The 14,531-nt window shown below is 37.2% G+C and overlaps 1 protein-coding gene across 1 annotated transcript in view; it reads left to right on the top strand.

Annotated features, from left to right (window-relative positions):
- The window catches only part of AK9 (adenylate kinase 9), a 216,128-nt gene that overhangs the window by 83,420 nt on the left and 118,177 nt on the right, over positions 1–14,531 (top strand). The window contains exons 17-18 of the mRNA XM_003255556.3: positions 1,269–1,417; positions 14,119–14,275. Coding sequence (XP_003255604.1) covers positions 1,269–1,417; positions 14,119–14,275 — 306 coding nt within the window. The remainder of the gene's footprint in view (positions 1–1,268; positions 1,418–14,118; positions 14,276–14,531) is intronic.

Here is a 14,531-nt window from a genome sequence, read left to right as displayed (position 1 = left end):
GACAGGCAGTCTATCTTTCTGCTCTGCCATCCCTGGCACACAGCTACTATAATAAGCCACAAGATGGCTGCTGGAGCTCCAGCCATCACATCAGTGTACCTAGCAGGAACGCTGGAAAGGGAAAGGAAAAGGAAAGGAAAGGACAAAAACTGGCACTTAGCTGAGTCAGCCAAGTGTGAGGAGCACATGTGATGCGAGTGCACATAAACAAACGTGCTCACACACACACAAACTCTGCTTGCCTCTTATTGGCTGTCCAAGCTATAAGGGAAGTTTAGAGATGTAGTTTTTCAGCGGGGCACATTGCTAGCCTTGACAAAATCAGGGTTGCTGTATGAAGGAAGAGGCGAATGGATATTGGGTGGACAATTACCGGCTTCTAGCACATTTCACATCTTTGCCTGGCTGTTTCTGCTTCACTATGCACCCACTCCCATGGGCACAGTAAGATCATGGGTTCTTGACTTTTCTGCTCTGGCTTTCCAGGAACTGTGAGTCTTTTGATCCCTGAGAACACTTTCAGGCAGGGGGCGCAGCAGGCAACTGCTTTTGAAGACCCTTTGGGATTTTTCTGGGTTGGGATCAGTCTGGCTCCAGCTAGAGACCCTGACAGATGGAGCCCTGAGGCAGAGGCTTAGAAGCTTGACTGCAAATGCAGAATTCAAGGAGTCAGGTGAAACTGCCGAACTCCTATCTCATTAGAGTAGCAGATGAACAAACATTTACATCATGATGCAGCCTAAGAGCCAACTCAGCCATGCAAGGACACACTTCACACCAAAGAGGACAAGAATCAAGTGTAACACTTGAAACACCAGGCTATGCCACCTTTTCACCATCCCCTCCAACTTGCCTACCTCTTGTCCCCTCACTGCCCCTTGTAGTCTCATGCTAGTTACTGGAAGTATTCATCTTGTTTTTTGACTCATTCCCTAGATACTTGTGTTTTCACTTGACTCCTGGAATCCTCTGGCCCCTACGTTTCTTCCCTGGTTTTGACTCCTGCCAGACGTGACTTTCTTCTTGCCTCTTTCACTTTCATTCTGCTATACTGACTTTAAGTCACTTCTCTGAGAGTTTGCGGTGCTGTGATTCCTGACCTAACATTTCCTCTCCAGAGTCTTATTTCTCCCTCCTTCCAACATGTGCTGCAGTGACATGAAAATAATACTTTCTTGGGTCAGATATTATCAATCATGTTTTATTGCAAGTAGTATTGTCCACTAAAATTATTAATGGCATTAATTTATCAGCTTATTTTACTTTAGCCCCAACAGAAGACTCGATAGAAGAGGTAACTGCAGATCATCCAGAGGTTGTGTCCATGATTGAAGAGACTATAAAAATGTCACAGGATATAAACTTTGAACAACCGTATGAAAAACATGCTGAAATCTTACAGGAAGTCCTTGGAGAGGTAAAAAATCTAGCTGGGTAATTCTTTTCAGTGACTTAACTATTACTGAGAAAATGTTAATCTAGTATGTGTATAATTATTTTAGAGTCTTATGGTATTGAAATTTGTAGCCTTCAAATTCATGTACATTGTGTAGTCAGCATTGTTAAATGCAAAGTACCCCAGTGAACAAGTACTGATGCTCTTTGGTAAATTTTCAATTATAAACAAAATTATGTAATATAACTTTATGCTTTGAAATTAATTCTTCATTAAATTTTATTGTCTTTGATTCAATTCAGTTCATTAAAAGATGATGCATATTGGTACTAGGTACCAAAATTATATGTTTCATCTATGAACTAATTAGTTACAAGCCAAGACAAATTTTGCCCCCTGGTTAATTAATTTCATCCAACCAACTTGAACATGTGTTCATAGGGGAGATGAGTGGACACACACGTGCTGTTCCAGTCTAAAGGGGAAAAAAATCCTCAAATGCTATCTATCAATGGCAGATCAGAAAGGCCTATTGTTTGTTTATAAAGAACAGGATATTCATGTGGGTCTGTTTTGTACAAAGATCTTAAGTAAACATTCAGAGCAAAAGTCAAAAGCAGAACTAATCTTTTAGGCCCTCGATAAACTTCTGTATATCTCTGTGATTTAACTTAAAATTACTATGTGAAAAAAATATATATGATGTTAGAGTATGGAACCTCTTTGTAACACATTGGGTGGTTTCCTCAAGTCCCAGGCTCTACCAGCCTCTCTGACTCTCGGGTTCTCATGGCTCCCTTTGAGCTTCACATACAGACTTTTCAAAGTTTTCTGCATACCTGTCTTCAGGTTGTTCTATCATCTGTTTAGTCCTTCAGAAATATTATGAGTACCTACTATCTGCCCTATACCATGTTAAGATACCAGGAATCTGAAGATGAATTAAACACAGCCCTTTCCTTTAAGGAGCCATCCGTCAGGTGGGGAAGATGGAACTAACATGTAAACCAATAACTGAGTTATCATGTGCTAGTGGTAAATAGATGTGTTTGAGGTGTAGGAATTCCATGAAGGTCAGAGCCATCATCTCTGCCTGGGAGGTAAAAGAAATCATCTCAGAGGAGATCTGCAAGTGAGGGACATGTTTGGGACTGTGGAATTTCCATATTTACCCTTGAGTGAAATTTTTCTCCATTCTCTTCAGAGTTTATTCTGGAGGGTATAAATCTACAAGGAGTCCTACACTTGTGATACAGGAATATATATAGTATTAGACAGTAAACTGTAGCTCTGGGACTGTAGTTTAAATCGTATGAGATGTTAACATCCAAGCTCATATCAGGTTGTCATTTCTCAAAAGACCAGAGACCTGTGCAGGAGACAGTTTTACCTGTCATCAGTTCTACGATCTTTATGATTAGAAGAACTATTTTTCATAAACAGCTAGAGATATGCTCCTTTGAGATGGGCCTGTACAAGTCATATGCCCATGTTGTTTTGGGGTTTTGTTTTTATTTTTTAAATTGGATTGTTTCTTTTTTGATTCATGTTTTGTTTATGTATTCTGAGTATGAGCTCTTTGTTGAATATTTTGTAATTATCTTTACAAATATCTTCTGTCTTGAATAATAGGAGTTAATTTTAATGAAATCACATTTATTAATTTTTCCTTTCATAGTTAGTGCTTTTCATGTTCCGTTTCAGAAATATTTGCCTACCCAAAATCAGGAAGATATTCTCCTAGGTTTTCTTCTGGAAACCTTGCTTTATCTTTCATATTTGGATCTAAGGTCCATTTGAAACTAATTTTTGTGTATCAAAAACAATATTCATATGGCCAATATAGATATAAAAAGGTACTTAACATCACTAATCATTGACCACAATGTGGTCAAGTTTTATTTTTTTTTTTCAAGATAGATAACTAGTTGCTCTCACACCACTTATTGAAAAGACCATCCTTTCTCCACTATCATATATCAAGTGGCCATATATGTGTAGTCTCTTTATAGACTCTTTGTTCTGTTCCATTAGTCTGTTTGTCTGTGCCAGAGCCACATGTCTTAACGACTGTAGTTTTTTTTTTTTTTTTTTTTTTTTGAGCCAGAGTCTTGCTCTGTCACCCAGGCTGGAGTGCAGTGGTGGGATCTCAGCTCACTGCAACCTCCAACTCACAGGTTCAAGCTATCATCCTGCCTCAGACTCCCGAGTACCTGGGACTGCAGGTGTACACCACCATGGCTGGCTAATTTTTTGTATTTTTTTAGTAAAGACGGAATTTCACCATGTTGGCCAGTGTGGTCTAGAACTCCTGACCTCAAGTGATCCATCTGCCTTGGCCTCCCAAAGTGCTGGGATTACAGGCGTGATCCACCATGCCTGGCCCTGCTGTAGCTTTATAATAAATCATGACATCTGAGAGGGTGAATCCTTCAACACCCTATTTCTCCTGTCATTGCATCCTTCTTTGTGTCATACGTTACTTTTTCTTCTGCTTACTTCTTTAAGATTATCTTGGCTATTATAGGTCCTTTTTACTTCCACATAAATTTTAGAATGAGCTACTCAATTTTCACACACACACACACCCCTCTGCTGGGATTTTGATCGGGTTGCGTTGTATCTATTAGATAAATTTGGTTAAGACTATCATCTTTACAATATTGAGTCTTATAATCCATGAACATAAAATATTTGTTCAGCCATCGCTCAGTACCCTCAGTGGATATCCTCAGTGGATTATTTCCATGACCCTCACAGATACCAGAATCCATGAATGTTCAAGTTCCTTGTATAAAATGGCATGGTATTTGCATATAACCTAAGCACATCCTTCCATATACTTTAAATCATCTTTAGATTACTTATAATGCCTAATACAATGTAAATGGTATATAAATAGTTGTTTACACTACATTGTTCAGGGAATAATGTTTAGTACAGACATGACCATCCTTTTTTTTCCAAATATTTTATATCCATGGTTGGTTGAATGCACAGATGCAGAGACCATGGATACAGAAAACTGACTATAATTAATTTAGGTCATCTTTAATTTTTCCCAGCATTGTTCTGTAATTTTCAAGGTAAAGGTCTTCGACGTCTCTCATTAGGTTTATTTTTAGGTATTTGATGTATTTTGATGCTACTATAAATGATAGTAGGGTTTTATTTTATTTTCTAATTGTTGCAACCATTTTTTTTATTATACTTTAGGTTTTAGGGTACATGTGCACAATGTGCAGCTTTGTTACATATGTATCCATGTGCCATGTTGGTTTGCTGCACCCATTAACTCATCATTTAGCGTTAGGTATATCTCCTAATGCTGTCCCTCCCCTCTCCCCCCACCCCACAACAGTCCCCGGAGTGTGATGTTCCCCTTCCTGTGTCCATGAGTTCTCATTGTTCAATTCCCACCTATGAGTGAGAACATGCAGTGTTTGGTTTTTTGTCCTTGCAATAGTTTACTGAGAATGATGTTTTCCAGTTTCATCCATGTCCCTACAAAGGACATGAACTCATCATTTTTTATGGCTGCATAGTATTCCATGGTGTATACATGCCACATTTCCTTAATCCAGTCTATCATTGTTGGACATTTGGGATGGTTCCAAGTCTTTGCTATTGTGAATAGTGCCGCAACAAACATACGTGTGCATGTCTTTATAGCAGCATGATTTATAGTCCTTTGGGTAACTACCCAGTAATGGGATGACTGAGTCAAATGGTATTTCTACTTCTAGATCCCTGAGGAATCGCCACACTGACTTCCACAATGATTGAACTAGTTTACAGTCCCACCAACAGTGTAAAAGTGTTCCTATTTCTCCACATCCTCTCCAGCACCTGTTGTTTCCTGACTTTTTAATGATCACCATTCTAACTGGTGTGACATGGTATCTCATTGTTTTGATTTGCATTCCTCTGATGGCCAGTGATGATGAGCATTTTTTCATGTGTTTTTTGGCTGCATAAATGTCTTCTTTTGAGAAGTGTCTGTTCATGTCCTTCGCCCACTTTTTGATGGGGTTGTTTTTTTCTTGTAAATTTGTTTGAGTTCATTGTAGATTCTGGATATTAGCCCTTTGTCAGATGAGTAGGTTGCAAAAATTTTCTCCCATTCTGTAGGTTGCCTGTTCACTCTGATGGTAGTTTCTTCTGCTGTGCAGAAGCTCTTTAGTTTAATGAGATCCCATGTGTCAATTTTGGCTTTTGTTGCCATTGCTTTTGGTGTTTTAGACATGAAGTCCTTGCCCACGCCTATGTCCTGAATGGTATTGCCTAGGCTTTCTTCTAGGGTTTTTATGGTTTTAGGTCTAACATGTAAGTCTTTAATCCATCTTGAATTAATTTTTGTATAAGGTGTAAGGAAGGGATCCAGTTTCAGCTTTCTACATATGGCTAGCCAGTTTTCCCAGCACCATTTATTAAAAAGGGAATCCTTTCCCCATTGCTTGTTTTTGTCAGGTTTGTCAAAGATCAGATAGTTGTAGATATGCAGCATTATTTCTGAGGGCTCTGTTCTGTTCCATTGATCTATGTCTCTGTTGTGGTACCAGTACCATGCTGTTTTGGTTACTGTAGCCTTGTCGTATAGTTTGAAGTCAGGTAGCGTGATGCCTCCAGCTTTGTTCTTTTGGCTTAGGATTGACTTGGCGATGAGGGCTCTTTTTTGGTTCCATATGAACTTTAAAGTAGTTTTTTCCAATTCTGTGAAGAAAATCATTGGTAGCTTGATGGGGATGGCATTGAATCTATAAATTACCTTGGGCAGTATGGCCATTTTCACGATATTGATTCTTCCTACCCATGAGCATGGAATGTTCTTCCATTTGTTTGTATCCTCTTTTATTTCGTTGAGCAGTGGTTTGTAGCTCTCCTTGAAGAGGTCCTTCACATCCCTTGTAAGTTGGATTCCTAGGTATTTTATTCTCTTTGAAGCAATTGTGAATGGGAGTTCACTCATGATTTGGCTCTCTGTTTGTCTATGATTTGTGTACAAGAATGCTTGTGATTTTTGCACATTGATTTTGTATCCTGAGACTTTGCTGAAGTTGCTAATCAGCTTAAGGAGATTTTGGGCTGAGACAATGGGGTTTTCTGGATATACAATCATGTCATCTGCAAACAGGGACAATTTAACTTCCTCGTTTCCTAATTGAATACCCTTTATTTCCTTCTTCTGCCTGATTGCCCTGGCCAGAACTTCCAGCTCTATGTTGAATAGGAGTGGTGAGAGAGGGCATCCCTGTCTTGTGCCAGTTTTCAAAGGGAATGCTTCCAGTTTTTGCCCATTCAGTATGATATTGGCTGTGGGTTTGTCATAGATAGCTCTTATTATTTCGAGATACGTCCCATCAATACCTAATTTATTGAGAGTTTTTAGCATGAAGGGTTGTTGAATTTTGTCAAAGGCCTTTTCTGCATCTATTGAGATAATCATGTGGTTTTTGTCTTTGGTTCTGTTTATATGCTGGATTACATTTATTGATTTGCATATGTTGAACCAGCCTTGCATCCCAGGGATGAAGCCAACGATTGTGGTGGATAAGCTTTTTGATGTGCTGCTGGATTCGGTTTGCCAGTATTTTACTGAGGATTTTTGCATTGATGTTCATCAAGGATGTTGGCCTGAAATTTTTTTGTTGTTGTTATGTCTCTGCCAGGTTTTGGTATCAGGATGATGCTGGCCTCGTGAAATGAGTTAGGAAGGAGTCCCTCTTTTTCTGTTGTTTGGAATAGTTTCAGAAGGAATGGTACCAGCTCCTCTTTGTACCCCTGGTAGAATTCAGCTGTGAATCCCTCTGGTCCTGGGCTTTTTTTGGTTGGTAGGCTATTAATTACTGCCTCAATTTCAGAACGTGTTATTTGTCTATTCAGGGACTTGACTTTTCCTTTTTTAGATTTTAGAGAAACTCAATGAGATCCAAGAGAATGTTGAAAACCTACACAAAGAAATCAGAAAAACAATTTAGGATATGAAAGATGAGATAGATTTTTCTAAATTCTAGAAATGAAAAAGTTATTGAAGGAATTGCAAAATACAGTTGAAAGCTTTAACAATAGCCCAGCACAAGCAGAAGAAACAATCTCAGAGCTGCAAGACAGGGCTTCTGAATTAACCCAGTTAGACAAAAATAAAGAAAAAAAAGTAATAAAGTCTTCTAGAAATATGGGATTATATATAGTGTCCCAACCTACTAGTTATAGGTATTCCAGAGGAGAAGAAGAAAAAGTAAAAAGTGCGGAAAACCTATTTGAGGAAATAATTTAAGAAAACTTCCTTAATTTTGTCAGAGATCTAGACAGCCAGATATAAGAAGATAAGAAAACTATGGTAAGATATAGTGCAAGAAGTACCTCACCAAGGCATATAGTCATCAGACTATCTAACGTCAATGTGAAGGAAAAAATATCCTAAAATCAGAAAGAGATAAGCATCTAATCACTTATAAAAGAAATCCCGCCGGGCACGGTGGCTCATGCCTGTAAAACCAGCAGTTTGGGAGGCTGAGGTGGGCGGATTACGAGGTCAGGAGATCAAGACCATCCTGGCTAACACGGTGAAACCCCATCTCCACTAAAAATACAAAAAATTAGCCAGGTGCGGTGGCAGGGTCCTGTAGTCCCAGCTACTCAGGAGGCTGAGGCAGGAGAATGGCATGAACCTGGTAGGCAGAGCTTGCAGTGAGCCAAGATAGCACCACTGCAGTCCAGCCTGGGTGAAAGAGTGAGACTCCATCTCAAAAAAAAAAAAAAAAAAAAAAAAAAAAAGAAATCCCATTAGAATAACAACAGACTTCTCACCAGAAACCTTACGCGCCAGAAGATATTGGAGTCCTATTTTCAGTCTTCTTTAATCCTTTTCCTATTTGCCCCTAGAATACTCACTGGTGGCAATTGCAGCTGCGGTGTTTACCCTGATATAACTTTGCCATGAAATAACCTCGCTTTTATTATTATTTTTGTTTTGCTCTAGTATAGCAACTTTGGAAATAAAAGACATCATTCTATTTATAGCATTCTGTTTTTAGTAGTGGTATTTCCATTTACAAAATATAGTAATTCTCGATTGCTGAAAATGTCAAATCCTAGAAAATGTAGCATTCCTACACATGATGTTAACATCAGTCTCAAACAGTTTTTGGCAATAGATTCATTTCATGAATCCAATTTTTCTGAAATAGACAATTCAGATGATTCTGACATTAGTTCTGTTTAGAAATAACTCCAGTTTTTATACTTTATTTTCACATTGAAAAGCAGTCAGATTTGCTTCAGCCTCAGAGTTCATTTATATAAAATCAAATGAGTGCTGGCAGTGAACTGCACTTCTTTTTTTCTAAATGGGAAAAGGGTTTTAAAAAATGCCAGGCAAGAATTTTATATCCTGCTAAACTAAGTTTTATAAATGAAGGAGAAAGAAAGTCTTTCCCAGGCAAGCAAACAATAAGGGAATTCATCACCACTAGACTGTACCTACAAGAAATGCTCAAAGGAGTTCTAAACATAAAAGCAAAAGGGTGATATTCAGCATCGTAAAAACACATGAAAGTATTAAACTCTTTGCAAGTATAAGACCTCTTTGCAGGTCTTATAATGCAGTTGCACAATCGAGACTGTAAAGCAAGTAGGTAATAATTAACATGACAAGAGGCTATCAATACTACATGTAATACTAACATTAAACATAAATGGGCTAAATGCTCCACTTAAAAGATACTGGCTGATGGAATGGATTTTTTTAAAAAAATCCAACCATGTGCTGCATACAAGAAACCCACCTAACTGGTAAATACATTTACAGAGTCAAAGTAAAGGGATGGAAAAAGATACTCCACACAAATGGAAACCAAAAGCAAATAGGAGTAGCTATACTTATATCAGATAAAACAGATACTAAATCAACAATAGTTAAAAAAAGACAAAGAAGGTCATTATATCATCATAAAAGGATCAATTGCACAAGAAAATTGCCATTTTTAAATATATATGCATCGAACACCACAGCACCAAGATTCATAAAACAAATACAACTAGACCTAAGAAAAGAGATAGACAGCAATGCAATCATAGTAGGGGACTTCAGTATTCTGCTGACAGCACTAGACAGATCATTAAGGCAGAAAATCAACAAAGAAACTCTAGGCTTAAATTGGACTCTAGACCAAATGGACCTAGCAGACATTTAAAGAGCATTCTACTGTACACCTGTAGAATATTCATTCTTCTCATCTGCCCATGGAATATTCTCAAATGACCATATGCAAGGCCACAAGGCAAGTCTCAAAAAAATTTTAAAAATTGAAATCATATAAAGTACCTTCTTGGACCAAAGTGGAATAAAACTAGAAATCAATACCAAAAGCCACCCTCAAAGCCATATAAATGCATGGAAATTAAATAATCTGCTCCTGAATGATTGTTGGATCAATGATGAAATTAAGGTGGAAATTTTTTAAAGTTTTGAAACAGATGAAAATAGACACAACATACCAAAAGCGTTTGACATACAGCAAAAACAGTGCTAAGAGGCAATTTTATAGTGTTAACAGCCTACATCAAAAAGAAAGATCTCAAATTAACAGTGTAACATTGTACCTCAAAGAACTAGAAAAACAAGAGCAAACCACATCAAAAGCTAGCAGAACTGAATGAAATTGAGACCAAAAAACATTGCAAAGAATTAATTAAAAGTTGTTCTTTGAAAAACCAAGCAAAATTGGTAGCTAATCAAGTGAAAAAGAGAACATTCAAATAAGCAAAATCAGAAATAATAAAGGTGTCATTACAACTGATGCAACAGAAATACAAAAGATCACTAATGACTACCATCAGCATCTCTATGCATACAAGCTGGAAAACCTAGAGGAAATGGATAAGTTCTTAGAAATATACAACCTTCCAAGATGAACTAGAAGAAATAGAAAACCTGAACAGACCAATAAGGAGTAGTGAAATTGAATCAGTAATTAAAAATCTCTCAACAATAACAAAAAAGCCCAGGGCTGGATGGTTTTACAGCCAAATTCTGCTAGATGTTAAAGGAAGAACTGCTACCGATTCTACTAAAACTGTTCCAAAACATCAAGGAGGAGGGAATCCTCCCTAACTCATTCTGTGAAGCCAGCATCACTCTGATACCAAAGCCAGACAAGGACACAACAAAAAAAGAAAGCTATAGACCATTATTCTTGATGAACATAGATGCAGTTGTCCTCAATAAAATACTAGCAAACCAGATTCAGGAACGTATACACAAAGAAAATCCAGCATAATCAGGTGGATTTTATTCCAGGGATGCAAGGTTGATTCAACATACACAAATCAATAAATGTGATTCACCACATAAACAGAATTAAAAACAAAAGCTATGTGATAACATCAATAGATGCAGGAAGAGCATTCAATAAAATCCAGCATCACTTCATAGTTAAAAACCCTTACCAAACTAGGCACAGAAGGAACATACCTCAAAATAATAAAAGCCATATATAACAAACCCAATGCCAACATTATACTGAATGAGGAAAAGTTAAAAGCATTCCCCCTAATAACTGGAACAAGATAAGGATACCCAGTTTCACCACTACTGTTCAACATAGTCCTAGAAATCCTAGCTATAGCAATCAGGTAAGAGAATGAAATAAAAGGCATCCAAATTGGAAAAGAGGAACTCAAATAATCTCTACTGATGATATGTTTCTATACCTAGAAAACGCTAAAGACTCCTTCAAAAGACTGCCATATTTGATAAATGACTTCAGTAAAGTTTCAGGATACAAAATCAGCATACAAAAATTAGCATTTCTGTACACCAATAACAATCAAGCTGAGAACCAAATCAAGAACTCAATCCCATTTATAATGGCTATGAAAATAATAAAATACCCAGGAATACATTTAACCAGGAGGTGAAAGATCTCTACAGGGAGAACTACAAAATACTGATGAAAGAAACCATATATAACACAAATAAATGGAAAACATACCATGTTCATGAATCAGAAGAATGAATATTGTTGAAATGAGTATACTACCAAAAGCAATCTACAGATTTAAGGCAATTCCTATAAAATTACCAATGTCATTCTTCACAGAATTAGAAAAAATAATAATGAAATTTATACAGAACAATAAAAAGAGCCCAAATAGCCAAAGTAAACTTAAGCAAAAAGAGTAAAGCTGGAGAAACCACATTGCCAGACTTCAAATTATACTACAAGGCTATAGTAACCAAAACAGCATGGTACTGGTATTTTAAAAAGACACTTAGATTGATATAAAAGAATAGAGAACCAAGAACTAAAGCCACAAACCTACAACCAAGTGATCTTTGACAAAGTCAACTAGAATATACACTGTGGAAAGGACACCCATTCAATAAATGGTACTGGGAAAACTGGAGAGCCATATGCAGAAGAATGAAACTGGACCCCTATCTCTCACCAGACACAAAATTAACATGGGTTAAAAACTTAAATGTAAGACCTCAGACTATAAAAATCCTAGAAGAGAACCTAGGAAAAACTCTTTTGGACATTAGGCAAAGAATTTATAACTAAGTCGTCAAAAGGAAATGCAGCAAAAACAAAAATAGACAAATGGGACGTAATTAAATGAAAAGTTTCTGAAGAAATAATTAACAGAGTAAACAGAAAATCTACATAATGGAAGAAAACTTTTGCAAACAATGCATCTGACAAAGGGCTAATATCCAGAATCTATAAGGAACTCAAACAACTCAAGAAGAGAAAAACAACCCCATTAAAAAGTGGGCCAAGGACATGAACAGACATTTCTGAAAAGAAGACATACAAGAAGGCAGCAAACATTGAAAAAAGTCCTCAGCATCACCAATCATCAGAGAAATGCACATTAAAACCACAGTGAAATAGCATCTTACTCCAGTCAGAATAGCTATTATTAAAAAGTCAAAAAACAGATGTTGACAAGGATGCAAAGAAAAGGAAATGATTTATACACTGTTAATGGGAATGTAAATTAGTACACCTTTATGAAAATAGTATAGAGATTTCTCAAAGAACTAAAAATAAGACTACCATTCAACCGCAATCCCATTATTGAGTATCTGCTCAAAGGAAAAGAAGCCCTTTTATCAAAAAGACACCTGCACTAGTATGCTTATTGCAGTGCTATTAACAATAACAAGGCCGTGGAATCAACCTAAGTGTTCATCAGTGAAGAATGAAATCATGTCTTTTGCAGCAACATGGATGGAACTGGAGGCCATTATCTTAAGTGAAACAACTCAGACACAGAAAGACAAATACCGCATGTTCTCACAAGTGGGAGCTAAACAATGTGTACACATGGAAGCAGAATATGGAATGATGGACAATAGAGTATCAGAGGGGTGGGGAAGTGGTGGATGATGGGAGCTTGCTTGGCTGATACAGTGTGCCTTGCCCTGGTGATGGATGCACTGAAAGCCCTGACTTCACCACAGTGCAATATATCAATGCAGCAAAATTGCACTTGTAACCCATGAATATACACAACAAATAAATAAAGTTGAATGAGGTGGAGAAATTATAAGTTATATCTCAATGTTGTTTTGTTTCAAACAACAATTGAAACATTGTAAAATTGTTTGAAAATTTGTTTCAAAAATACAATTTCAAATTTGAATGGTTAAATTTGTATTAACCACTTATAGGTCTTCTTCATAGCTTTCCTTTTTCCCTAATTCTTTTATGTTAAACATTTCAAAGTGCTTAAAATTCTTTTTTAAAAGACTGCTCATTCAGATAATAATTCAAAAAGCAAGATGGACATAGTGGTGCAAGCCCGTAGTCCCAGCTACTCAGGAGGCTGAAGCGGGAGGATTGCTTCAGAGGGTAATATTGGCCCTCTTGACATCTCTTCCCCTTTGACTTCTAATATTTTGTGATTACCTAATGGTACACAAACTTGTTTGAAGCTCTCAGAATTGGTGTTTTCATAGATACACATTACTAATTTCCAAATATGTGTTGAAACTATTGCTATTGGAGAGAAGCGGGAAGACAAGAATTTAGCAGAATTCTCTAAGCATCTGCAAGGTTTGTTTTGTTGTTTTGACTCCGTGCTTCCTACTGCCATCAGTAGGAACCATCTCAGTACCTTTTAGCTCTCACACTGAGAAATGAAAGCAGAAGAGAAGTGAAGGGTGTTGTCACTGAAAAGGCAAGCTGGACCAGGGGCTTTCTACTTAGAGTGATCCAGGCATCGTCATCACCTGGAAGCATGTTAGAAATGTAGACTCTAGGGCCACACCCCAGACCTTCTGAATCACAATCTGTCCTCTGAGTATTATATAGCAAAAATGTAGTATTGTATTTATTTCACAAAGTCTTTTCTTCCCTTTGTTAACTTTTGTTGTTGTTGTCTCATTAGAGACAGGGTCTGACACTGGTGCAGTGGCACAATTATAACTTACTGCAACCTCAAACGCCTGGGCTCAAGCAATCCTCCTGCCTCAGCCTCCTGTGTAGCTGATACTACAGGCATGCACCACTGCGCCCAGCCTCCATTGTTAACTTTTTAAACTTAGGATTTTATTGCTTTAAAATTAAGTTTATCTTTAAAAATTGTCACCCTTTTTTTCCTTTTGAAAGAACTCAAAAGATACTTAAGATCCACAAAAATTACATATCAAGGTAGCATCCTTGACTTGTCAAGCTATGATAGTAATATCAGTGTACAATTTTTCACAGGTAATGGAAGAAAACAAGGATAGGTTTCCTGGTGCCCCAAAATATGGAGGCTGGATTGTGGACAACTGCCCTATTGTAAAAGAATTGTGGATGGTCTTAATCAAGAAAGGAATTATACCTGATTTGGTCATCTATTTATCAGATACAGAAAACAATGGTTGGTAAATATTTATTATGTAAATTTAAAAGTGAAGTTTTTATTATTGATAGTTTTGGTTAAATATAGAACGGACAACTCTCCACTCTTCCTAGATAGAAATACCCACCTCAGCAATCCCTGCAGGAACTAGAGGTACACAAAATGAGGCTTCCATATACTGAGAAGGTGGCCAGGAATAAGTGCCGGATGGTTGAATGTTCTAGCTGGCCGTTGTAATTGTTCTTTAAAGCTTACAGTTTAGCACCCACACACA

Source organism: Nomascus leucogenys, chromosome 3, assembly GCF_006542625.1.
Source record: "Nomascus leucogenys isolate Asia chromosome 3, Asia_NLE_v1, whole genome shotgun sequence".
In the NCBI taxonomy this organism is placed as follows: Eukaryota; Metazoa; Chordata; class Mammalia; order Primates; family Hylobatidae; genus Nomascus; species Nomascus leucogenys.
This window is presented reverse-complemented; position numbering and strand designations above follow the sequence as displayed.